Source organism: Zingiber officinale, chromosome 1A, assembly GCF_018446385.1.
Source record: "Zingiber officinale cultivar Zhangliang chromosome 1A, Zo_v1.1, whole genome shotgun sequence".
NCBI lineage: Eukaryota > Viridiplantae > Streptophyta > Magnoliopsida > Zingiberales > Zingiberaceae > Zingiber > Zingiber officinale.
Genome location: NC_055987.1, coordinates 147,764,749 through 147,792,661, shown reverse-complemented (window position 1 = coordinate 147,792,661; position 27,913 = coordinate 147,764,749). Strand labels below are relative to the sequence as shown.

At 36.3% G+C, this 27,913-nt stretch overlaps 3 protein-coding genes across 4 annotated transcripts; 1 reads left to right on the top strand and 2 right to left on the bottom strand.

The window, feature by feature from the left end:
* The first annotated feature begins 1,021 nt into the window (after positions 1-1,021).
* On the top strand, positions 1,022-14,664 carry LOC122037901 (guanylate-binding protein 4-like). Of its 2 annotated transcripts, XM_042597373.1 has the most exons (17): positions 1,022-1,414; positions 6,591-6,693; positions 7,534-7,603; positions 7,678-7,716; positions 7,857-7,974; positions 8,045-8,102; positions 8,242-8,306; positions 8,416-8,422; positions 8,502-8,562; positions 9,094-9,153; positions 9,254-9,273; positions 9,432-9,497; positions 10,318-10,485; positions 10,617-10,874; positions 11,494-11,706; positions 13,808-14,079; positions 14,177-14,664. In XM_042597373.1, exons 1-17 carry the CDS (start codon positions 1,320-1,322, stop codon positions 14,322-14,324), a joined length of 1,821 nt encoding a protein of 606 aa, XP_042453307.1. In that variant the 5' UTR covers positions 1,022-1,319; the 3' UTR covers positions 14,325-14,664. The 2 variants fall into 2 exon arrangements, with proteins under 2 accessions (XP_042453307.1, XP_042453308.1); XM_042597374.1 differs by lacking the exons at positions 1,022-1,414; positions 6,591-6,693; positions 7,534-7,603; positions 7,678-7,716; positions 7,857-7,974 and having other exon boundaries at positions 8,045-8,150.
* A 144-nt stretch (positions 14,665-14,808) lies between these two features.
* Positions 14,809-15,814, bottom strand: LOC122037904 (chitinase 2-like). The gene has a single exon (XM_042597376.1). It carries the CDS (start codon positions 15,812-15,814, stop codon positions 14,888-14,890), a length of 927 nt encoding a protein of 308 aa, XP_042453310.1. The 3' UTR covers positions 14,809-14,887.
* A 348-nt stretch (positions 15,815-16,162) lies between these two features.
* On the bottom strand, positions 16,163-23,234 carry LOC122037903 (basic leucine zipper 63-like). Its single transcript, XM_042597375.1, has 6 exons — positions 22,625-23,234; positions 19,400-19,496; positions 18,770-18,890; positions 17,346-17,421; positions 17,142-17,267; positions 16,163-16,755 (listed from the first exon to the last, which is right to left on the bottom strand). Exons 1-6 carry the CDS (start codon positions 23,096-23,098, stop codon positions 16,393-16,395), a joined length of 1,257 nt encoding a protein of 418 aa, XP_042453309.1. The 5' UTR covers positions 23,099-23,234; the 3' UTR covers positions 16,163-16,392.
* Between the last annotated feature and the right edge of the window lie 4,679 nt (positions 23,235-27,913).

Here is a 27,913-nt window from a genome sequence, read left to right as displayed (position 1 = left end):
TGAGCAACTACTAACTTTTGGAATAGTGACTAGCATATAAGGAAGGTATTTAACTCGGCGTTGGCGAGATTCGATTATATTTCATCATGCACATATGACCTGTATATTTATATTTATCTTCTTCTATATCTATGGAGCCAGTACTAGAGACCGCTAAGGTAACAAATTTATCTTGTTATTTCTTCAAGCATTATGTTATAAAAGTGTCAAAATTCTATTTTAATAAAATTAAAAAACCAAGAAAAAAACGAATAAAAGACAAATCTTGTGTCAGATTCTAGCAAACAAAACAAAAAAAAGTCTCTTCAAAAGGATCATGCGATATCTGAAAGTAAAAGGAAAAAACGATGTAAAAAAAATAAGGAATCAGAACTAGATTTATTCCTAAATAAATATTTAATTGTTCAATTAAGATGGAATAACTTGGTTAATCATAAAATGACAAAAAACATCAAGGCATATTATGATGGATCCAAGTTCTATAACTCTAGCTTTAATTCGAAGAAAAGAGATTGAAATCTTGTGAGTTGTAAAAGATAAATTACTAAATGCATGTTTAAAAATGGAAGTACAATATAAGATTGTTATTGTTTTAGATCGATTCTTAGCATGTAAAATATGTCATGGGACCATCTTACCCCTGAATTATGACCTTTTTTTTACTCCAATTCAATATACATATTTTTTAATTCAATATATTTTATTCTAAAACTGCGTTGACTTTTTATACACATCAAATCCAGCATTTAAATAAACGCCGTGATCACTATGCTAAAATAATTGCCTCCTAATTAACCCGTTGAGGGTGAAAATTGTAAATTTTATTATGTGAGGCGGTTCTTAGTGAAATAAATAGACGAAATGACAAAAGTCCCCAAATGTAGTGTAATATTTAGTAAATTACGTTCCTTAATGAGTCGGTGGCCCTTACGGATTATTTGGGTATAAACAAATAGCTCGGATGGTCGTCCATCAGGCAAAGCGCGACTATCAAAGTCAAATAAACGGCTGGAACTTCTCGAGTTCATATGTTCCGAGCTCGACGCCAATTATTTCTTTGGAGTTAGTCGTCTCTCTGGCTGCCTCTCTCGGAAGAAAACCCCAGCACCAAGATTGCGATTACTTCTCCTCTCGCGGGTATTTTCGGCTGTGGGATCACCGAGGTGAGCGGGTAAAAGCGATACGTATCTTGTAGAAGATAGGAATCTCTCTTCTAGGAGCTATTTCCGTAGGCGGGGGCGGGGCGGCTCCTCCGATCTTGGGCCGCGGAGGGATTTGCTAAATGAGATCCGGTTGCGGAAGGTAGGAGGCGCAGAAAGATGGGTGCTTGCTTGCGGGCTTTTGCGTTTTGGGTTGTGGTCTTTGGCTTCTTTGCGTCTGGTACTTCCGATGACCCAGTCGATCTTCGCCGAGCGTAAGTGCGATCCCTTTTGTTGTTTTTTCGTTTTGTGATTCGTAATGGTGATTATATGCGTGGGATTTATCGAAGAGGTTGTCTCTTTTGGTGGAAAGGTCGAAATTTTTTGCTGATTGTTGTTTGTGCCCATCGACAATAGCTGTTGCAATTTCGATTGACTAGGATACTTTCTTGGATTGCTGTATGAAATAAGTAATGATTTTGTGACTAAATGCATAAAGATTGTTAATTATTTATCACTTGCAACAAAGACAGAAGAAACTTAAGTACAGCATGATATCATCTGTCTGTTCTCTGTTCGTCAAATCTGCAATTTATGTCTTATCACACCCTGCAGCAGCTCCATTACTAGATAAGAATTACTCAACTCGGTCAAGGACCAGATGCTTGATAGCCTTTTGTTGACACCAGCAGGGTGCTGTATCTCTGTGGTTCTTAAGCTAGTTTTCCTATCGTCCTATTCTCTACAACCAAGTATGCTGAAGGTGTTCATCGAGAGCGCCTACATCAAACCCACTCTAGATACAGCAACTCCGGACTCTAGGGCTATCTTTAGAGATTTTTCTCTCCTTGACTTGCCACACCGATAAAATTAATCTTTTCCAAGAAATACAGTTGTGCATTTCCCATAGATGTTCCCTTTTAGTAATAAAATTTGTAGAATTAAAATATAAATTAAAACTAAAATTGTTTTTAAATTTGCATTTTATATAGCATTTGGGCGGCGAGGCACTTTAGTGAATTTAAACCTTTAGTCAGTACTAAACCCTCCATCAGAAAAGACATGGAGAGCTTTAACACTTGAACCACATTCCTTTTAGCCTAACTTTTTAGGCATTACAATGCTTCTACTAAGAATTAGTATTTTGTGTATATAAAGATAAAATGGATAGGCGAAAGGACAAAGATGTTAGAGAACTCGGATTTTAAGTTATGGTACATAGGAAAGAGTAAAATAAGAAATGGAGTGGGTATTGTTGTAGATATTTGGTCAAAGAATGAAGTTGTAGGAGTAGTTAGAAAATGAGATAGAATTATAGCTATCAAGATAGTAGTAACGAAAGAAACTCTGAACGTAATTAGCATATATGCACCTCAAGTAGGATTAGATAAAGCTACCAAATCAAGGTCTTGGGACAACCTAGATGAAGTATTACAAAACATTCTACTAAATGAAATGATTTTAATAGGAGGCGATCTAAATGGACATATCGGAGTGAAAAATGAGGAATATGAGAGGGTACATGGAATTATGGGTTTGGAACGAGAAATGAAGAAGGGAAGATTATATTGAATTTTGCGATAGCATATGACCTTATATTAGCTAATACATTTTTTTTAAGAAAAGAGAAGAACATTTGGTCATGTTCAAAAGTGGGAATAATAAATTACAAATTGACTTTCTTATGATTAGGAAGAGGGATAGACAGATTTGTAAAGATTGCAAGGTCATCATTAGAGAAAGCTTCACTACCCGATATAGGTTAATACTGCTGGATATACGCTTCAATCAATAAAAGGAAAATATATACGACTCATAGAATTAAGTAGTGGAAGTTAAAGGATGAAAACAAAATATATTTAAGGAGAAGGTAGGAATACAAGTATTAGATGAAATATACAGTAACTCTAATACAACATGGGATCAGATGATATCAAAGTTGAAAATAGTAGGTAAAAGTGTATTCCGTGCGTCAAAGGGACATGCACCACCAAGTAAGGAATTTTGGTGATATAATGAGAAAGTATAAGAAAAAGTGAAGGAAAAACGAATAGCTTATAAGAAATTATATATTTATAAGAACGAGAACAACTTAAAAAAATATATAATAGCCAAGAAAGAAGCTAAGAAATTAGTGAATGAAGCAAAGAATGAAACTTTTGAACGGTTATATCGAAAATTGGATAAAAAAAAGGAAAGAGACATTTATATAATAACTAAAGGAAGAGAAAGAAAGACAAGAAATCTTATATAAATAAAATATATTAAAGATGAATGCAATAGGGTACTAGTAAATGATGGAGAAATAAAATAGCGGTGGAAAATGTATTTTCATCAACTTTTTAATGAAGATTTAAGTGACCAACTTAATTTAGGTAATTTAAGTAGGTTAAAGAAGTATAGAAGTTTAAATTTTTATCGTAGAATTCAAATTTCAGAAGTAAAATAAGTTTAAAATGGGATGCACAATAGAAAAGCCGTTGGACTAGATGATATTCCGATAAAGTTATGGAAGTGCCTAGGGAAATAAGGTATTGAATGACTTACAAAATTATTTAATTATGATATTGAAAATGAAAAAAAAATACCTAATCAATGGCGGGTAAGTATTCTAATTCCCTTATATAAGAACAAGGGATACATACAAAATTGTACAAACTATAGGGGTATTAAACTAATGTTTCATATCATGAAACTTTAGGAAAGAGTGATAGAATAAAGATTAAGGAAGGAGACAATGGTGACTAAAAATTAATTTGAGTTCATGCTTAGAAGGTCGACAATAGAAGTTATACATTTTCTCAGGCAACTTATTGAAAAGTATTGGGAGCAAAAACAATATCCACACATGAGAGAAATTATATGGAAAATTCTAGAAAAGAGAGGTGTTAGCGTAGCATATATTGAGCTAATTAAGAATATGTATGAGGATGTAAAGACTTCAGGCAGATTAACTGAAGTATTTCCAATAAAGATATGATTAAATCAAGGATAAACTCTAAGTTTTTATTTTTTTACACTAATTATGGATGAACTTGACACATTAAGCACAGTACGGTGGTATATGTTATTTGCAAATGATATTGTTTGGTAGATGAGACACGTAAAGGGTAAATGCTAAACTAGAATTTTGACTGAAAAGATTAGAAGTGAAAGGTTTTAGGCTTAGTAGAGTAAAGATAGAATATATGGAATTTAAGTTTAGCAACATTAGACGTAATGAAACAATTATTAAAATAGGAGAGAACGTGTTGTCCGGAACCAAGAGTTTTAAGTATTTAGTATTATTTTTGCAAAATGGAGAGATTGAGAGAGGTTATGACTGGTGCACATGAGCAGAAGATGAGAGTTACAGAGATGAGGATGTTAAGATGAATGTGAACATATGAGGATGGACAAAATAAGAAATGAGAGCATTAGAGAGAAAGTCGGAGTTGTATCTATTGATTGAAAATTCCGAGTGACACGTTTAAGATGGTACGAACATGTAGACGACCAATAAATGTTTCAATTAGACGATGTGAAACTATGACAAGTACACATATCAAACAAGGAAGAGGAAGACCAAAAAGACTTGGTTAGCAATAATAAAATAAGATAAAATTTATTTAAATATAGATGATAACATACTAGGAGATAGATTCCAATAGCGTAAAAAGATCCCTGTAGCCGACCCCATCTAGTGGGATAAGATTTAGTTATTGTTGTTGTTGTTATTGTTAGAATGCTTCAGCTCCAAATTGCGAAAGCCTACAAATAGCCATTTAACAAAGCCCCAACGAGATTGTTTGTAGAGTTTGTAGAGTTACATCTTACTGAAATTAGTGCTTCAAGTCTATTTTAGAGGTCTTAGAAATCTTCCTATTTTAACTCTACGTAGGAGCACAACCAAATCACCATAGGAATGGGTTGGAAGTTCTTTTAAATTGGAATTATTTTAACAATTAATAAATATACTCCGTTGGGCTTTTAATCATGTTGTTATTACCCTTTTAACCTACTTCAACAGTCCACCTATTGTAGAGGTAGGGTTGCCAATGTAGGAACACTCTTCTAGAAGAATGTCATTTCTCCCAAAAAAGTATAGAAGATTAGTCGATCATTGCATTGACAAGTGTAGTCCAATATATATAGCCTTCGACAATTTCCCAAGTCATGATATTAATCCTTTTTTTGCCAATAAAATAGGAAAATAAGTTGTTCAGTAGCTAATGGAAGTATGATATTGTTTTTTGGAAAACATAATTACTTTTATATACAAGAATGGCTATTTCAATGATAATAAATACATATTTTAAAAGTTCTAAATCATAAGATGCACATGTCTAATCCCAATCATACATAAGCATTTTTTCAGAAAACTATGCAATGTATTGCATGAAAATTGATTGCGTACTTCTTTTATACATCAAATTATATTGTATCAATTGCATGTGCGTGAATTAGATCTCATGCTTTGATGTCTCCTGTTTGACTTGGAATGAAAACTAATTTTTGTTTCATTTTTTACAAGCAATTCAAAAACTCCACTTGTGCATATATTATATATTTAATAATTGAATGAGAGGCTTATCACTTATCATAACAACAAATACAACTTTAGTGTCATATCTCAAGATCGAAATTTTTGTATCTTCTCCCGTAAGTTGTTGAAATCCTATAATGTAATTATCAACTCCATTAAATAATTATAGATAAAATTGCACTAGGCAAGAATTGTTAGATGATAAATCTGACAACAATTCTAGTGAAAACACAATAATAAAGAGTTTAGAAATAGAACTTGAAAGCAAGCTGAGGCTTGCTGCCTAAGGTGAAGTTTGGACCCTTGTGCAGGGTTAATCCGGGAGGAAGGGCACTAAATATCTCTTGATTAAGAGTATTCCTTAGTGCATGGAGCCATCGGAATGACTCATTTTTATAGAGAGTAAGTTTCTTTAAAGCACACATTGGAAAGGGTTGTACCTTTACCAAGAGATGTGCCATTTTAAACTTTTGAGAATAAAAAAATTAATTAGAATTAAAACTGAAATTGATTTTTGATTTTGAGTTTTATATAACTTAAAAATTAATCTTCCTATGTTATCCAAGCTCATTGTGAGGCTTAACCCCATGGCATGGTCCTAAAACCGTGGAACACATCTGGTATTTGAAGAATGAAGAGTGACCTAATGCCTTTAAGAGTTTAAAATATTTCTCCATCATGATGGTCTTTGATTGCGATACAGTATATTGTCATGAGCTTGCTAGGACAATTTTTGTTTCTATTTTGAAACATTAGGAGAAAGGTTGTTGGAGCCTTTTTGTCGCATCAAATGCAGATGTCTCTATATAGTGTTTTCTGTTGTTAATTAGTAATAGCTATAAGGTGTTGGGAAAACTTGAAGTTTCATTGTGCTTGGGTTAGGAAACTCTTGTTTTGGAATCTTAGTTTTGATACTCGTTTTGCAGTTTTCCAATAGTGGTGCCAGATTCTGAGCATACAAAACTTCGTCTTGCAAGGGAGGGTTTGGAGGCAATTCAAAGAATTACAACCCCTATAGCTGCTGTTGCGGTTAGTAGCAGCTTAAGTACTAACTGAAAATCAAAGTCAATGGAAAGTGATAGAAATTAAGTTTGATATTCAAAAACTGGAAGACACAGTCATGCATTTATTTATAACTTGTTCTAACTCTAGATTATATGATTAATACTTCCACCTTATTTAAGTCATGACTTCAATACCATTGGCCTTTGACCACAGATACTTCAAATATTATTCTATTTTACTACTCATTCCTGTCGTGCATAAATGTATACTATTGTCTGAGTAATATTTCACTGCATAACCCAAAACCATATTCATTTCCAAAACACAATTATGCGCAGTCACTCATTTGTTTCTAGAACAAATTAAGGTTGAGGTTTGGAATTTCAACTTCATTCAGTTTTTTGTAGAACATGATTGTGAAATTGAAATAACTAAATGTATTCAAATAAACATTTATGCTTTTTTTCTTCTATTTTTGCAACCTATATGACTTTCAAGGCTACTCGTGCCCCTCTGGTCTTTTCTATACACTCCTTCCAGTCCAATTGTATTGTTCCTGTCTTTTCTCCATCTCTTTTGAAGTTTGACATATTTAGGACTGTAATTTGGTTATTTGTGCTATTATTATTTTTTCACTAAGCTTTTACTGAGCTCACATGATCCATTGCCTTTAAAGCACTATGGAGGATTCCAGCTCTCCACAAAAGAGTGTTCTTCAACTCTAAATGGGGAATGATATGAACATGTGACATGTGACCTGGAACATCTATATGATTCTCTCTCTCTCTCTCTCTCTCTCTCTCTCTCACACACACACACACACACACACACACGCATTTCAGATTCTAACAAATAATTTCTCAGGTCATTGGTCCATATCGCTCAGGCAAATCCTTTCTTCTCAACCAACTGCTTTCCCTGTCATGTGATGAAGGTTCATTTCTATTTGTTCTTTTTTTTGTCATATCACTGAATGCTAAAATTCTTTGACCTCATTATCATGCACAGGGTTTGGTGTAGGACATATGCGTGATACTAAGACCAAAGGTTCATATTCAATCATCTTTGGTTGTATTTGTCTTTGCAGTTTTTGACTTTTTATTAAGCTAATTTCCAATATTTTTTGATAGTTTATATGTTTTTATCACATTTAATATCCTTCAATAAACAGTTATCTTTTGGTGTAGGAATATGGGTTTGGGGAACACCTGTTGAAATGGATATTAATGGAGAAAAAATATCTGTCTTATACCTAGATACGGAAGGATTTGAAAGTGTTGGGAAATCAAATGTTTATGATGATAGGTAATTTGGAAATTAGAATAATTTCTCCATCAGATATAGGTTGTATATTTATTCTTTTTGTGTTCTTCAGGATCTTTGCTCTGGCTACGATTATGAGCTCTGTGCTCATTTATAATCTCCCTGAGACGGTTTGTTCTTCTTCTGTTGGAAATTTGATCAGCCTATAATGGGCACTAGTAACTTCTTCCAATCAACTCTTGATTATTTTATTCCCTTAGGAATGCAGTCTAGTCTCATTCTTTTTTGCTTTGGTGGTTTGTGTTGTAGATTCGTGAGGCTGATGTATCTAGGTTATCATTTGCCATTGAAATTGCAGAAGAATTTTATGGAAGGTCTTATTTTGGATTGCACTAAGTTCAATTTTTTTAAAAATTTATTTATTTTGGGTTTCCCTTCCTGACTGTTACGTGTTTTGCTGACTTGTTGCTTTCTCGACAAAAGGGTCAAGGTACTATAATATTGTCTAGTGTTCCATTCTTTGGTAAGGTATTTATTTTAGTTATTTATGTTGTTATATATGTATACAGGGGCAAGATGTTGCTTTTGAGCCTGCTAAACTTCTGTGGCTTATCCAACGAGATTTCCTACGTAAGCAATCTTCTTTCCTTCAATAATATGCTAACTACTGATGAATACAATAAGTTCATGAAATGTTGGCATAAGGATAGCCATTTTACTTGCAACATGAGCTAAGTAAATTACAAGAAGAGAGTAAAGTCTGCTCTCCTGAGGGTTTGCAAATGTATGATCTGCACATATTTAATCATCTGCCAACAATTGTAAGTGTCTAATTTAGTATCATTGAGCATGATCTAGTAGATGTATGTGATATTAATATTGTAGACTTCAGTAATTTGATAGGATCAGTTGACCTAGGACAAATCATAGCATCACCAGCAGGAGAAGTAAGATAGTGTTTCTGGTGTGTCTCAGCTTATGCATGTGGCTTTAGATATTTAACTGTTGATTGCTCAATACTGCTTTATCATTTATGATGGCTTTGCTACAATTTTATCCCTTTTGTGCCTACCTTATATGCTTTGTCTTTCAATATCCATAGATGCGGCAAATGTCTTGCTTCGGTCTTTTTCACTATAGATTCTTATTTTGTTTAAACAGAAGGAAAGTCAGTTCAAGAAATGGTGAATGAAGCCCTTCGGCATGTACCAAATAGCAGTGGTCAGTGTTAGCCCGTAGTCTGTTGGTGTGTGATTGATACTGATGAGAATCTTGCTAGTAACCTTGAAAACTTATCTGCATCTTATTTTTCGATTTTCAGGTGACAAAAACATTGAGCAGGTATTGCATTCTTTCAAACTGTAAAGTCAAACTTCATGAATAAGCAAACTTTGGGTTTCCATCCTTGCCTGCCTTTATTGGCAGTCATTTTGTTTGTAAGGAGGTAGTGGTTGATGCACTCGCTCATTCTTTACATCCATTTGCATGTGGTGAATCAGGTAAACCAAATTCGAGATTCATTGGCGATAATGGGTGATAATAGCACAACTTTTAGCTTGCCGCAGGTATGCTTTCATTAACTTCTCTTGGCCTATTACAGTTCCTATAATTGTTTTTTTCGGTATGAATCACTTTATTTTTAGTTCTCTATGGCAAGCCATCATTATTCTTCATTGTCTGCGAAATATCATGCATATTACATTTCATTTTGCTAAGCATAATTGCCATTTCAATATTTTTGCAAATGGTAACCAAAGCTTATTTTCAATGGTTATATTAAGGTACCAAGCTTTCATTTGTGAATAAATTGGGGTCCATCAGATTGGCCCTATCTTGCATTGCGGGTATTAGCGTCTAGTGTTTATTGAAGCTTCATGGTTTTCCATTTCCCTTTGTGAATATATATGAAGCTGAGTTATCTAATTTGGTTTCACGAGTATCTGCCATACTTTTGTGCTTGTGGTTGTAGAAAAATTTGCAAGGTTACTTATGATAAATTTGTCTACTGCTGCATTTTAAGATGCTTCCTGTAATCTCTATTTTGTGCGTGCCTTTCAATTAACAACTCTTCAATACATCAGTTAACATCGATTGCTAATGGTGTAATCTATTATAGCATGTATGAAGTACATTTTGAAGCCCCCATGATTCATGTTTTGTTTGAAGTTCTTGGTCTTCCTTATGTTTTTCTAAAGTTGAATATTGATTTAAAGCTCCAAAATTGTGTTGTCTTTGTGTTATTTTATTGTCATTCACTCTTCTCATAACTGTGTTATGCTGCCGATGCTTGGTAATAAAATTATGCTTCTGCAAGTTAACATACATCTTTTATTTCTATTTCAATTTCATGATTAGAAGATGATTGAAAACCTTGAGTCTTGACAGCCTCATCTCCAAAGGACGAAACTCTGTGACTTGAACGACAGCGAACTGGATCAATTGTATGTGAAAAAGAGGGAGCAATTGAAACAACTTGTTACATCAATCATTCGCCCGAAGATTGTTAGGGGAAAACCTCAAAATGGAAATGATTTTGTAGCTTTCCTGGAACAGGTAATGGATTTGTACTGATGGTCAGTCATCAGACTAATACTGCTCTTATATTAAAACCTTCAAAATCTGAAAAACATGACTAAGAAAAGGCATTTGGGAAATTCTAAATCATATCATTGGTTTCTTTTCAGATTATTGAAGCCTTGAATAAAGGAGAAATTCCAACCACAGGCTCTATTGTCGAAGTATTCAATAAGGTGATTCTTGAACGTTGCTTGAAAGTGTACAGCCAGCGAATGGACAATCTGCAACTACCGGTAGAAGAGAACAGGCTACATGAGTTTCATGAAGAATCAAAAGTGGAAGCTAAAAAATTGTTTGATCACCAACATTTTGGTCGGAATCATGCTGCACAATCTGTTTTGAAACTTGATTATGAAATACAAAAGGTGCATTGCTTTTTTCAAGGACAAAAGCTTGGCATGTTTTAAGTTGGTCTACTGGTAGATATGTTAGTTCACTTCTCACAGATAGGTTAAAAGAACTGACAAATAAAAACTGTTTGAACTGCAAATTTACTTGAATTTATTATAAATACTAGGAACTGCATGGGAGCTTTTTAGCAATTAACATGTATATAATTTAAAGGTACAAAACTTAAGACTTAGAACTGCCTTATTCGTCCTTTTTTAATAGTTTAAATTCCAGTGTGTTTGCTTGTTGTATAACTATACATATTAGCCTGTTAAATTGAGTTAAATGTGAACATGCATTTTTTGAAATATTCATGTTTTCATGGTTTTATTTGCTTGTGAACTCTTAACGGTGTTATACTATGCTTGGAATGAACTAGGCAGTGAATAGTTGCATAGCATGCATCAAGAATGAATTTGAACTTGCACATAGTGAGATAAATCATAATACTTCTCTATTCATGTTATGGAAATCAATTTTTGATGTGCAAGTTGACCTATTTCTTGGGAAGTGGTTTTTCTTTTTCTTATTTAAATTTAGTCTTGGATCTTTCCTATATTTTATTATGTTTACTTGTGTAATATCCATTGGCAGGTTTTCAAAACAATCCTTCTTACAAATGAATATCAGTCATCAAAATTGTGTGAATCGCGATACACGCAGTGTGAGGATAAAATGGACCATCTTCAAGTTATGAGACTTCCTTCTATGGCGAAATTCAACGATGGTTTTCTTCACTGCAATCAAACTTTTGAGAGTGAGTGTGTTGGACCTTCAAAAGAAATGTATGAGCAGAAAATGACGAAGGTAAAATTTAACCAATTGAATAATCAAAGAATAAAAGCTGCCTCTTTTCTGTTCATGTCATTAAGTTCTAATATTTTTTTTTACTACAACTAGATCTTAGGAAAGTAAATGAAATCTTGGTTTCTTTTCTTCCATTTTCTTTAATACTTGAAAGTTATGCTCCAAATTTGGTCGATTCACTATGGCATGACATTATTTCAGATGCTGTTCTTAGACTTCCCTTGTTATATATATAGTAAATTCATAATAATTATCAACTTGATTTTACCATTTGAAACTTTTACAGACTTGCTTTAATGTTGATGTTATTAAATGTATCATTTTGAATGAAATTATTATAACAATGATTTATTATTTTGTTGCACTATACATTCTTCACAAAATTAGTTGTTGAAATATTCTAGATGCTTGTAGTCATTATCGGTAAAATAAATACTAAAGCCTCAGCCTGGAAATTAAAGAAAAGAAGAAGAAAAAAAATTTATTGTTAATTTAACAATCCTTCCACTACTTAAGAAGTTATATGTGTCATGAAATATACATGCCAAGGATGTATCTTTTTGAGTTGATTACCAAAGTGCACTCAATTGCATAATATCCCCTTGAATAGCTTAGGAATCTTTTTTAAATGCAAATTACATAGATAGAAAAAGCTAAACTATTTCTTATATCAGTTTTTAAGAGTATCATTTCGTAGTAACACTCAACATGCTTAAACGCAACTAAGTGCGGTGAGATGAATTTAAGAGTTTTACACCAATCTTCTTTCATTTAGTTTATTTACGAATACTATATACAATCAATTGAATTAAAATTTTATTGTACCATATTGTACCAACACTAGACACATTTTAACATGTATTGAAGTGTACCTATATAAATTTAGATGAGGTTTACTACTTTAGTTACATTTCACTTGCTTTTTTTACTTCTGAGAGATAAGACTATAGGATGGACAATTGAATTAGATTTTTGGAGAAAAAAATTTAAATAAACAGCCATGGTAACCTTCAAACTTTAATTAAGATTTCATTAGTCAAATTCATCTCGAAATGCTTTGACGAGTGCGAAGTGTGTTGAAGCATTCTAAGCGTCATTGTTTGACTTAGTTGCCATAAGAGAGATTGCAGCCATCAGTATTAATTTACTGGAATGAGAAATTTCAGTGTGCTATCTTGCACGACTCAATATTTTAAACCATGTGCATTAGCAATTTGTGGCAATCTTAATGTGTGTGAATTGTAATTATTCATGATATTGTGTACTATTGCAATGAAGTGGGTACAGCATCCTATTTTATAGTTACTCTTATAACTTTCATTTCCTTTGTTGAATTTGACCTTTAAATGTTGGTTTCATAACACACACACTAGAAAGAGATTTTTCTATCATTCCATGGAAATAAACTGCAATTATAACTTATAACCAATTACATTCTTGTGCAGACCATGCTCTCAAACTCAAACATTGTATAATTAGTTGTAAACCTCGATAAAATAGGATTATGTGCCATCAAACTTCCTATAATATGTTTTTTTGTTTGAAATCTCTCCCAAGGAATATTATATATTATGTGATTCACTTAAATTGAAGTGGAGCACTATTTTTCTTAATTTATTTGTTCTTTCATTATTTTGGCTAAGAGTTAAGAAGATGATTTCAGCTTTCTGTGTTGTCAACTGCCAATTTTTGGTGGTGTCTATTGGCCTAACTGACCAGAATGCAGCTCTGCCACTGGACATGCGTCTACATTCTATCCACCTTTAAGGCCTTTACCAATCGTACTGGTACCAAATATATCTAGCCAAAAAAAAAAAAAACATTATTTCTGTTAATGCCATTAAAGAAAGTTTGCCTATTTTTCTTCCATGATTGCACTTGTGTTTTTTTTTAAAAAACTTTTTGGCAATTCGCTCATTGAAATTTATGATTAATTCCAGGTTACATAGTTTAAGTGAATGGTGCCAGGCGCAGTAGTTATGATCGACTTTTGGTTTAAAAACTATATCAATTTGTGTGTCAATATTTTTTCTAGCTTCTGACCACTATGGGTGACTTGGTGAACCAATGATTATGTTTATTTGAACTTTGATTTCATCAGATGCTGGGTAAAGCTAGATCGCTTTTCATCAAAGATTACAACCAGAGACTTTGCAACTGGTTGGTAACTTTCTCACTCATCGTGGCAATAGTGGGCCGGTTCATCGTCAAGTTTATTTTATTCGAGATTGCTGGTTGGGTGATGTTCATTTTCTTAGAGACATACACAAGAATGTTTTGGTCATCAGAGTCGCTATATTACAATCCTGCTTGGCACGTCATTGTGTCTACTTGGGAAACTATAGTGTATAGTCCTATTCTCGACTTGGACAGGCAAGTTTGTCTCACATAAAAGTATTAACACTTGCTAAATTAACTCCCAACTTTTCCCGTTGCTGTTTCTCCTTTTACATTTATATTATTGCAACAGATGGGCAATTCCAATTGGTATATTGCTACTTGCTCTAGCCCTATACTGGCGGTGTTTTGGCAGGAGGAAACATGGATCTGGTTCGTTGTTGCCGTTATACAATAGCCGTCACCGTAAAAGTGGTTCCAACCGTCCGAGATCGGATTAAACAGAGATCGGATTAAACAAACACTCGGCTCAAACTTTATACACAAGTTTCTTATTGTGACAAATCTCGGGTGCTTCGTGGTGCCTTTTTCAAATATATCACATTCTTTGAGGGCTTGCTAGAAGGAGAGGATTAGAGACCATCCTATTAACTTTACTAAGCTTTATGCAGATTGTTCATTCTTTTATTATGAGGCATCACGATCTGCTTTGCTAGTTTGAATCAGAATTGCCATTGCTAGTTGCTCCTCATGAGGATTTGTGACAGTATCCACAGTTGTACCAAAGAAACTAGCAGAATATAGTTATTATGGAAATGTCTGAGCATCATGTTTATTCAAGTTGTCTCTGTGAGTAACTGTTGCTCGTAGAGTGGATGATCAGAACATCTCCAATGTAAGTAAATAATCATTGTGGATTCAAATGGTCCGCTTTCTCAAATATGTGAGAAGAGAAAATCCCTAAGTTTCAACCCGGGATCCACGCTTGAGCATCATTCTATTAGGTGTTTTAGATTTTGGAAGATCCAACCCAACGTATAGAATCTAGTATTTGCTTCGACGTTTAATATTTGCCCGTTAACAAGTCCTGCGACTGCACCTCGTACCGAAAGTCAGTTCTCTTGGAGTCATCGGCAGACCAAACAAATATCCCATCGAGCCTCCCTTCCCCCTTCAGAATCCTCGACGCGTTGAAGAACCCTCGCTCCGGCGACAGCCCGCCGTCTGCTCCCTCGTCGTCGGTGGCGAAGCTGACCAGCACCTTCCCACCGGCGTAGTTGCGGCTCTGCTCGTCGAAGTGGCGCAGGAACTGCGCCACCGTCGTGTTGCCGCTGTACGCGTAGAACTGGAAGTTGACGTAATCGATCAAGTGGGCGTGCCGCCTCCACAGTGCCGCGTAATGGCGCTGCACGTCGTCGTCCTCGAAGGGCGCGATGGAGGCGAAGGAGATTGCGCCGCCGGCCTTCAGCGCCGCCAGCAGCCGCCCAATGCACTCCGCGAACGTCTCCGGGTCTGCCACGAAGTGCTCGTAGTCGATGTCGACGCCGTCGAGGTGGTACTGTTGGATTATGCGCGTCAGCGAGGCGAGGGCGTTGCCCACCCACGTGTCGACGGAGAAGGGGACGAAGTAGACGGCGATGTCGCCGAGGGTGTCGCCTCCGAGGCTGAGGGCGACCTTGGCGTTGGGGTGGCGGCGCTTGAAGGCTGCCACGTGGGCAGGGGTGATGCGGGCGGTGTCCCACGCGGGGGCGAAGACGCCGTCGGTGGGGAAGTGCGGGGCCGAGAGGTTGAAGTCGACGGCGAAGGATAGGATGAAGTGGAACTCGACGCCGGGGTTTATCGGCACGTCGGAGAGGGAGACGTTGCTGGAGTCGGCGCCGATGTACTCGCGGAAGAGGTTGGCATTGGAGGCCGAAGGAGCAGATGCGAGTGAAAGCAAGAGGAGTGCAATGTCGAAGAAGAAAGCATGAGAGGAGTACGACGACGCCATTCCTGGTGGTGTAGCGGTGATGAAAGCTGCTCGTGTTATAGACCGTACAAGAAGGCTGCATTGTGCTCCAATTGGATCGACATGGAGATGGATTTGGCCGGCAATCAATAGAACTTTACTTCTGTAAATTTTTTTTAAAAAAAGTATGAAGGTAAAAATAATATTTTCTTATTAAAAGAAAAAACAATTCTGATCTCTTCAAACATCGCCAACTGAGCTGCCGAATGCACCTGCAGCTTGATATATGACATAGAAATACAGATGTGTAATTAAACAGGTCAGCAATTGATAATGAGAGGAGAAACCAAGAAATGATGGCTTCTAGTGAAGAAAGTGTCGCATCGAGGGGACTGGGAAGAAGAATCACCTTGGCAACGTCGATAAAAAGATTATTACATTTCAGCCTTTTGACATCAAAAGATAAGATGTCCTGAGGCCTACAAAAGCAGGCAAACTTAACAGCAATTTAAAAGAGAGTATCATCGATACGGAATAAAACAGACGATGATGCTGATGGCATAGCTTAGAAGCATAAGTTAGGAGTTTTTCTTTAGTTGCCATACATAATAGGAGTGGATCTACTTATCGGAGATTGAGGCCTCGGGAGACCATACAGTTGTGTTCCATTGCAGGGGGGAGCATGAGATTGGCCCACTGCAGATGGGTTTCTGATCTTCTGGAGAAGGTGCTTGTTGTTGCATGGAAGTAATGAGGCCAATCTGTGTTGCAGGAGCTGCAACAACACCATGAGGAACATCTTGAACATGCATTGGGGCTTGGAAGAAGTGATTTATCCCTTCTTGGAAAGGAAGTACCATGTTGGAGGTTGGGTTAGCTGTGTTCGGAGAGAAGGGTAAACCGATGCTCGGCATCTCAGAGATGACAGGGTATAAAGGATTCGCTCCGGTTGCCCTCTTCAAAGATTCTTCTGCCATTTTCACCTGAAAGCAGATGGTGTCTTATGTTGGAATGCAAGACATTTAAGAAATCACTAGACCTGTATTTGAAAAGTCTGCCCCTTCTATAAGGATCATTATGATTGGCATCAAAGTGAGATTATAGACACGTAATGTATAATTCACAAATTGCCTAAAGAGACAGATTGATACTAAGAAACAGAATTACGATAGTAAAAAGCAACTTAGTGTTTACTGTTTGTCTATTGAAATGAACTATAAAGGAACTAGTGGACTCTTAGGCAAGTCCCATGAAAAAAAACACGAATACAAGAGACCTTTAGCATAAGACACCAACAAATTCACGAAACACCTGTGGAGACTACAAATATTATGCGGAGCAAACAGACATAAAGAGATGAATACTTTACCTTTGCTCTAAGAGTCTCCAAATCTGCTTTTAGAATTCTATTATCAACCGAAGCGTCACTATACTTCTTATTAATGCCAGTTAGATGATTCAGTAGGGATGAGTGTTCAACTCTTAATTGTGAGACCTAATATAAAATATGGAATGTATTAAATAATCAATATTATGCTAATGAAGATACATGACATTTAACTATCTGAATGACCTGTTCTTCAAGCTCACTCATTTGTGTTTGCTTTCTTCTCCTTGATCGTCTTGCAGATTCTCGGTTTGAAATCATTCTGCATAATATTTGAACATTTTAAGCTTTTAGTGTAGCAATCAAAAATATCTTAAAAGCATATCCAACTTTTATATTTAACAAACGGGGACACTTAATTCCAAAAATACACTTCTCCTAAAAAAAATATAAAATAATAAAACAATCCTTGAGTCCCCTCCTAGTCCCTTCCGTAATTTGCACATCGGATCACGCCCGGAATCAGGTCAAAATTTGCTACGATCTCCCTTGGGTTCACCTTCCCATTTAAGTTATAGTTTGAGTCGAGGCAAGTGGTCGGAGGCCACCGATGGTGGGCAGGCTGCCCCCCTACTCGACGCCATACAGTCCGCCCACTGTCAGCGGCCTCTGGTCGCCTGCCTCGACCCAAACTATAACCTGGGTAGGAAGGTGAATCTAGGAGAAATCACATCCAATTTTGGTCAGATTCCGACCGCAATCCGACTTACAAATTGTGAAAAGGACCAGGGATTATAGACCAGAGGATCTGCTCTCCCACAACCGATGGCTGCAACTATTGGCCGTGGCCATTGGTTGCAGCCTCTTGACCTTAAAATCGCAATATAGACAATCATGATACTATATCCTAGCCATGACGGACAATCACCCGTCGCAACCACTAGCAGAAATTCTATGCCAGTATCAGCCGACATGCTTTATTTTATTATTATTATTATTATTATTATATATATATATATAAAGAGACTAGCATTTTGGGTGTGCTTTTTAGGTATTTTTTTTAATTGAGCAAGCCCTTTTGGTAAATTGTGGGAAAAAAACTACTAGATTACTGAACTTCACTACTATTAAAGAATTGATAGAAGAATACTATAAAATAAAAAAGAGATACTGCTACAAAGTACCACTGGATGGCAAAAGAAATTCAAGGATAACTATGTAATAGCCAAGTGAAATTTAAGTACACATGAAAGTCGGGAAAAGTTGTATTTGTAATCAAACGTGGTGTAAATATTACTAACAATATAGCCTCATACAAAATTCATGTAGCATATCCTAACATAATCAGGACTAACATTATTTGATGCAAAGAAATACACAACCGGGAAACTTTTTGAATTAAAGAAAATAGAGATATAGTGTCAAGAACAACTATCTAGAACAAGAAGATAATTAAACTTATCACTTGCCTATACCGGTGACCCACCATGCACTATCTACAAATCATACGAAAAAACAGTCAGACTGTAGTACGTTATCTTTATAGAAACCAAATGTTCACATTATCAAATTCAGACAACATAATCAGTACAATATTCAATTTGTGGAAGGGAAAACAGATTTATTATCTCAATGAAACATTAGTTTGACCATTATATAATCAACTTTACCTCCTCATTCGTTTTGTATCAGAAGGGTCCATATTGTTGGTTTCTACTTCTCCTTCAAGATCATCATCCTCATCTGACTGCTCTCCTGATGAATTGCTAGCAGCTTGCCTCCCTTGGGTAACTAAATTATGTGAAATAATTTAAGCTGGAAGTCCAGAAGGTTCTAGGCTTTTATTACACTTTATAAGCATTTCCAGATCATGCAACATTTAAAGCGATAACACAAAGTTTTCGAGTTATATGCATCAAACTTATAAAGGAAAATTTGCAAGCTAATCAAATATTATCTACATGTATAAAATGCTATGGAGTTTCAGCAGATAAGGTTGACAGGAAGTTGCATTTCTTCATTTATTTTCATTGCAAACCAAATAAATTTCATGAAAATGAAACAAAGTTAGTCGAAATGGAAAGAACGTCAACAAACCATTGAAATGATTGCAGTGTTTCAGTATATGTACATATTTCTTGTCCCAAAAGAAGTACCTCAGTTAATCTTAGAAATTTGATATGCATCATTATCTGAACATGTAGATCCAAAATACTTGCGTAACTTATGCAATCAAAAGTATAGAAACATAATAGTTTTTATCATAGAACAGTAAATTCGGCTGACAAGTGCAATTGTACCTTTTGAGTGCAGTTGAGAACCAGGCGGGGTAACATCTGAAATAGGTGACCTACTATCAGCAACAGAAGCAGAATCCTGTATCTTCACACCAGAGCCCTGCAATGTATCTATGATTTTAGAAAAAAACATATCATTTAACCTTTGAACTAGCGTTTGACTTGTTAAAGAAGAAAAAGCATACAAGTTAAAAACAGGGTTAACTATAGTGTACACTTTGCTTAAGCTCAATTTCAGTTTTGCCAACTTGTAATTTTATTTTTCACTTTGCCGTCTGTGGCTAACTAGAGTTAATGTGAAGCCTCCTTGACGAAGCCCCCTACTTGCCAACGACGTGGACTGGAGTTTCCACCCACAACCATGACAACAATGATCACTGCTTCCCTTTGCAGTCGTAATCATGATGTCAACAAGGTCTTTCTTACCTAATTCATCAGTCAAGCTCACCCATCCATACAATGATAGAATTCCTTCAAATAACCGCCTTAATTTGTTGTTAGTATGCTATTTCTTCATTCCTTCCTCCAATTTATAAATTTTTGGAGACTCCTATTCTCCTTCCATGAATGACATTAAAAGTCAGTGTGAGGTCAGAATGAAACTTTTCGGAATATCGTGTGGCACAACTCAGTCTTTGATTCATTGGTCAAAACACAAAGATATTGTGCAAAAAAAAACCAAGCAAACTATTCTAGTGCAACATAAAGGAATTATATACCAAGCAAACCAAGCAAATTTACATTTAATATCATGGCCATTATAAGGAATTATATATTTGTAAGAACCATAAAAACCTAAAAAAATATACAATAACCAAGAAAGAAGCTAAAAGAGTAGTGAATGAAGCAAAGAATGAAATTTTTGAATGATTATATCAAAAATTGGATACAAAAGAAGGAGAAACAGATATTTATAGAATAGCTAAAAAGAGAGAAAGGATGACAAGAGATTTTATCCAAATAGAATATATTAAAGATGAATGTAATAGGATATTAGTAAACAATGGAGAAATAAAAGAGTGGTGAAAGAGGTATTTTCATCAACTTTTTAATGAAACTTTAGGTGACAAACTTAACTTAGGTAATTTAAGTAAGTCAAATGAGTATAGAAATTTAAATTTTTATCGTAGAATTCAAACTTCAGAAGTAGAACAAGTTTTAAATGGGATGCATAATAGAAAAGTCATTGGACTAGATGATATTTCAATAGAGGTATGAAAATACTTAGGGAAACAAGGTATTGAATGACTTACAAAATTATTTAACATGATATTGAAAACGAAAAAATGCCCGAGGATAAGTACTCTAGTTCCCTTATATAAGAACAAGGGAAAGATACAAAATTATGCAAACTACTGGGGTATTAAACTAATGAGTCATACCATGAAACTTTGAGAAAATGTAATAGAAAAAAGATTAAGAAAAATCAATTTGGATTCATGCCTGAAAGGTCGACAATAGAAACTATACATCTTCTTAGATAATTAATTGAAAAATATCGGAAGTGAAAACAAGATCTACACATGATATTCATTGACTTAGAAAAAACTTATGATAGAGTCCCAAGAGAAATTATATGGAGAATTCTAGAAAAGAGAAGTGTTAGTGTAACATATATTGAACTAATTAAGGACATGTATATGTAACGACTAGAGTAAAAACTTCAGGCGGAGTAACTGAAGCATTTCCAATAAAGATAAGGTTCCATCAATAATCAACTCTAAATCCCTATCTTTTTACACTAATTATGGACGAACTCACTGCACATATTCAAGACGTGAAGGAGTAAATGTTAAACTAGAATCTTGGCCGGAAATACTAGAAAGGAAAGGTTTTAGGCTTAGTAGAATAAAGCCAGAATACATGGAATTTAAGTTTAGCAATATTAGATATAATGAGACAATTGTTAAGATAAGAAATGACGAGTTATCCGAAACCGAGAACTTTAAATATTTAGGATCATTTTTGCAGAGAGATGTCTTATATAGAATACAAGCAGGATGATTAAAATGGAGAGCATCGGGTGTTTTATGTGACCGTAAAGTACCTCTAAAATTTAAAGAAAATTTTTACAAAATCGCAGTTAGACCTGTTATATTATATGGAGCTAAATGTTGAGCTATGACTCGAGTATATGAGCAAAAGATGAAAGTTGCAGAGATGAGGATATTAAGGTGGATGTGTGGTCATACGAGAATGGACAGAATAAGAAATGAGAGCATTAGAAAGAAAGTCAAAATTGCATATATTGAAGAAAAACTCCCAGAAACACATTTAAGATGGTATGGACATGTACTTAGACGACCAATAAATGCTCCAGTTAGGCGATGTAAAACTATGACAAACACGCATATCAAACGAGGAAGAAGAAGACAAAAAAAGACTTAGTTAGCAACAATAAAACAAGATAAAATTGATTTAAGTATAGGTGATAATATAGTTGGAGATAGAACTCAATGGCGTAAAAAGATCCATATAGCCGATCCCACCTAGTAGAGTAATACTTGGTTGTTGTTGTTGTATTATGGTATTCTTGTGTTTAGCAAAATCTCCTTTAAATCCAAATGAAGAGATTTCACACTCAAAGTCCCTATTGGCTATCTAAATCTCATTACCGAAATCCCCCTGTTTAACAAATGCCCATTATGATATGGATTTCAAGGAACTTAAGCACTCTCAAGCTCTACATCTTGCCACAGCCTAACCTGGAACAAACCGCAATTGAAAAGCATTTACGTACAAGATATTCCAAACTCAACCATCTCCTACAGTATTCGACATCAAATATTTTGCGAGTGCAAATCCTTGTACCAACATGTGCAAAAATTTACACACACACACACACAAAATCATAATCTACAAGCTGTGAACAAAATGTTTAGCTAAAAATTCATTATACTGGAAGCAGGATGAGTACAATGACTTCAAATTTCTTGTACTAAGCATGCGCATTAAAATTCAAAAAAATAAAAATCATAATTCAAAATCTGTGAATAAAGGTTTTAGCCAAAAATTCATAATACTGGAAGCAGGACAAGCCCCGAATTGACAAAGGCAATCAGAACGGGCCTTCTCCTGAGGTCTAAATAAAAGAGAAGCTACTTAATTTCCATGCAAAGATTATTGTTATTTGAAAAAAAAAGAGAGAAATAAATGCAACTTCATCAAAAAGAAGATATTCTACCATAGTGCTAAATTACTACTAAAAAAAATTATGAAACAACGAACCCGAGACATTGCCACAGCAGCACAGATAATGTCCAGTTTTTTCTTGAGAAGCGCCTGGTACTCCCCAGGATCAACCAATTCCACCGGATTGGACGACTGCGGCGCGACTGGTGCCTTCATCTCCCCCAATTCATGGTGCCCAACTCGTCCCAACTCCCCCTTACTACCACAAACGTTCGCCGCCTCCAAGGAGGAGGAAGCGCCAGAATTGGGGGCAAGAATACTGTCATAGTTGCGACTAACGTTAAGGTTAGGGTCGTGGGCGGAAGCCGATGCGGGGTTAGCATTGCCCCCATCAAAGACGTCGAGGAAAAACTTCTCGAAACACCACTCGGAGGCGCTCCTGTTGATGCCGCCATCTTCCCCTCCTACTCCTCCTTCTCCAGCTTGCAGAGGAATCCCCGACGGCGTAGGCAAGGGAGAGGATGCCCAGAAGCAATCGTTGAACTCTTCCAACGAAAAGGCCCTCTCCATCTCTATCCTTTCCGATCTCTCTCTCAATGACCCTCTCGCTTCTCCCTGTGATCTTGTAAACCGAAGATGAAGAAGAACGAAGAGGAAGAAAAATCAGTTTTGATCGCGCTGGTCTTCGCTCCTTTCTCAGACAAGTTAAAAAAAAAAGGACGGGAGATGAGGATTGGAAAAGTTTTCGTCCTTTTTTTAATGTACAACTTTTCTACACCTTACTTTCGATTCGACAAAAGCAACAGGGACCTAACACTTGCCAGTATAATGATTAATAAAATACAGGTACAATTTAGGGTCGTTATATCAAACGTCGGTGAAGAAATAAAAGGCCGTGCGTTGCAGTCTACGTAGAAGAAAAGTGCCTTTACGAAACACCACCATCCATGGCTGAGTCACCTGTCGAAGGTCATTGCTGACGTGTCATAACTAGAAGCTACTCTCAAATCTCGAAGTGCGGTTTAGTGATTAGGCACCGCCCCGGTTCATTTCATGGGTGACACACCCGTCAGAAATGATGTAATAGTTTAGTTCGCACGCTAATACTAATTAATTAGCCAAAAAAAAAAACAAGCAGTAGGAACACGTGCGCGGATCGGGGAAGTGGACGACAACCAGAGCGAAAGCATCCGGGGGCCAAGGAAGGTGACGGCCACGCCTTTCGTCTACTGTTCTTCCGTAACTTTGATGACGTCGGTGCCTCGGTCCCCAACCTTGCAGTCGGTGGCGGGAGGACGTTCGCCCTAGCGACCCGCTCTGTCCAACGGCGGCTGCGACAGCAGGGGAGGGTCTCGGTAGCCGATGCATGTTTGGCCTCGGCGTCCCGGAACTCGTCATCGTCGGCAGCGCTCGTCTCCGCCCCTTTTTAATTAGGTCGAGTCGAATTTTGAGATGTTTAAGTTGGACGTTGAACTGAGTTTAAAATAAATCAAATTTTTGTTGCAACGCTCGTCTCCGGCCCTTTTTAATTAAGTCGAGCTAAATTTTGAGGTGTTTAAACTGGACGTTAAATTGAGTTTAAAATGAATCAAATTTTTAAGATGATTGTTCAATCTTGACTTATTTAATTTTTTATAAGTTTGAGATTATTTGAATCTTGACTTGAGATTGATTTATTTAGATATTATCGAACTTTTAATTCAAACAAGACTTGAACTTATTTCAAATTTTTTTATTATTTAAAATTTTTATTTTTTATTAGTTATTGAACTTGATAATTTAAATTTATTTATTTATTTATTTTATTATTTTATTTATTTAACATGTTGATAAAAATTTTATTCATAAACATAATTTGTCAATTCAAAATTATTTATTTAGTTTAATAAATTATTTAAACTTATTTATTTAATTAATTTTATATATATTGAACGAATATAAATAAACCCTTATTAATAGAACATCAAATTTATTCATGAGTATATTTTAATTTTAAGGATTTTTTTTTTTTTTTTTTTAAAATCTTCTCTTTTCATGTGCTCTATATTGATTTTGTCGGTTGCTGGATCGGAAGAAGATCAAGGTATTAGAACTAGATTTCAATTTTGAATCCTACGTGGTCAAATTTAATCTGCGTACGGCCTCTTAGCTTGATATTGGGATGTCTATTGATTCTTAGGTTCTGCGAACAGCTGGAATTAAATGTCGGTGACCTGTTTTCCATTATGCAAACCTGTAAATATCCCTAGATAGCTCATTGCTTACCATAAGATCATTCAATCTCCGTAAAAAATGTAATATAGGGCTGCCATGTGTAAGAAATTAATGATCTGACATGCACAGATAAGAAATTTACAAACGAAGGGACTGAAGCATGTGATGGTGGAATTTGAGACCAAGGTCCTCGTCGATGCAGTCTTGCTAGAGATGTCATTCTGTAGTATCAAATGGTTGTATTCAGTTTATTCTAACTATTCCTGAATCACATAACATCCATTTTCAACTGCTAATGAGGCAGGGGTCTTTCTTTTGTTTCACTTATCTTTCTTGAAATTTTCTCAGTATTGTTTGTTTTTGTAGGAGTAGACTTGTCGAAGTTGTGTAATGTTGATTATCACTCACTAATCATTGAACTTGTAATATCCAGTTTGAGCTTAAGTTGACCTTAATTTTCTCTCATAGACCTTTAGTTCAGATGGCTTATCTTTGGTTTCTCATTAGTAGTCCAACCATTGATCTGTAAAGCAGCTGAAAATCCATTCTGCAGTTAAAATAGCTCAATGTTCGTCGCTTAAACTGGCATGAGAAGCTATGGGCTATTTGATTGTTGCATCACTGATCTTCTTTGCACTGATTTATTCTAAGGTCCGTTCTGCCTCCTTGCATTCAACAGGTCATCACAGTGTTGTCCTTGCTTGATAAGCATATTCACTTCCCAGTGTTTATCATAGTTATGACTTTCGAATTCCATTCCTCACCTTGTCCTCCATTAATCAGGTTGCAAAAGAATGTGAAGCTAATTGAAGAAGGATCTTGAAGACTCGAGTGAACCAGTTCAAATCCCCAAAGCTGCTACGATTGGAGAAGAAGAAAAACAGCTAAAAACTGTAGGTGCCGAAGACAATTGCATGATGAGTTTATATGTTTATTACAGAATCCAATTAGCGGGTCAAGTTCTTATCTAGTCAGTCTTAGGGCGAAATAAATTGCTACCTTCAAAGATATACATCAATGAATCTTTGACCTATTTTGGGTGAAATAAATTGTCCCTTGTCACTTTAAAGGCCCCTCTTCTTTCTCTTGCTAACCTTTTCTGACTGTTCGCCCTCCTAAAGCATGAAAAATATTCTTTCATTGGTAGACTATTTCAAACTCATTCTAGAATATATTTTTAAAGGTGAGGGCGTGATCAGAAGGAAGTTTCGTTGTAGAGATTTATTTTCAGCATGAGTTAGGCTTGTGATGGCTTTTCTTGACCTTGCCCATACTATGCTGCCTCTTTAGATATATCAAATGGTTGTGTAGATTGAATTGGGACCTATTTTTCTCCATGATTTTCCCTACGTTGTTTGTCAAATTCACCATCTAAATATTGTATTATTGGATGTAAGCTTATATGCTATTTTAACGTCATATTACACTTCATATTGAACAAATAGATCATTTCGATATCAACATCTTCTACCTATCATTATATATACTGGTTGACGTGGCAGTCAAAGTTAAGAAGAGGTCAACTCTCGAAATTAATACAGTTGATCATCGCGACCGAGAATTCCTCAGACTAGATTGATGGGTCGATCGGACGTTGATTCGTTAAAGGTTGATGAATAACCAAAAGATGTGTTAACACTTTCTAAAATCAAGACTTCTTTGCCACTTGAAGATAGTGTAATTAACTAGCTTGATTGAGTAGTCCAGCCGATCAGAATTACGGTTTGATTAAACAAACTGGACGCTCGATCTGATTGAATTCTTTGGCTAGACATATAGGCCAAGTGAGGGACGAGTTTCCAATAACACTCTATAAGTCTAATCGGCTTGCCCTTTTGAGATATTGTCAATAGGTCATATGAGAAACTCAGTCAGCTTGTCGTATAAACATATTGTGCCCCCCCCCCCCCCCCCAATCCAACGACCTCATATTCCTTTTTGACGTTTTGTACCACGGAGGACAGAGAATATTCTATATGCAAATTGTACATCAAAAGCTTCCTCTATGCCAAATGCAGATATTGCAGATCTATTTTGGGAAAGATGTCATAGCATCTTTATGGTCTACCCTTTTTTGGAAACGATTTGAGATTTGTGCACAAATAAATAGTAACACTATAAAAGGGGATCTCTATCTACAGGCGCAGGTACACTCACATTACACGAAACTATATTTTGTATATGCATCCATTGTTTGTTGTACTATTCATTGTCTTCTACCGATCACTGACTTGAGTATCGAAGTGCCTATGTCAGGAACTCCTTCCCTGGCCCAGTTACTTATGCTCTTTTTGACAACATAGGAGCACTTTAGAGTTATTTTTTGGTAGTGAAGAGTTTTCATTTAGTTAACATTAGAGCCACCTTTCCTAGCCAACCATCTTCTCTACTTTCGGATAGGATCATATTTGACGTCGTCTGTGAGAACTTCACCTGCATTTGAAATGTGAAGATGAACGAGATTGTACGACTCACTACAGTAATCCTGTCGCAAGAAGATTTAGAATTGTTATTAGTCGCCCGAGCGGCTAGAATCATACAGCAGCAAGCAGCGATTGGGTGCCCTCTTCCACACAACCCCGCTATATCTGTGACAAGCCATCAAGCTGAGCATGACACTCGAGTGAAAGGCTTGACTGGGTTCCAGCCGATCCAGCCGATCCGACCGCCTTCCTGCAAGCACCTGTGCACCCAACTAGCCTCCCGCTCGTGCCCCCATCGCCGATAGTATATCATCAAGCATTGTTCTGCATGCCTCTTGATGATATAGGTTGAGTGGAGAGACCCTAAGAATCATTTTCTAAGAATGCACCCGCTCGTGACCTTTGAAAAGGCAAAGCTTCTATGACTAATAGCTCCCCTAAACGGGGGCGGATCTTCTGGACCCGAAATCCCTGGTCCCCCCTAGACCACACCACTGGTATAAAACTCCCTCATGTGCAAAGCGCGTGTACGCGCCCCAGCCCTAAAAACCTCTCTCGAACTCCAGCGTCGCTCAAGCCGAAGCCGAAAAAAACCCTAGCCTCGTGTTTCCTTCTCCAGCACCGCTTCCACAGCCGTCTCCCTCGCCTGTGACATCTCTCCAAAGCCAGGCCCCTCCCGCGACCTCCCTCCAGCGCCACCTCCGCAAAAAGACCCGACCCTCTCGAAGACCAGCGCCGACTCCCTCCA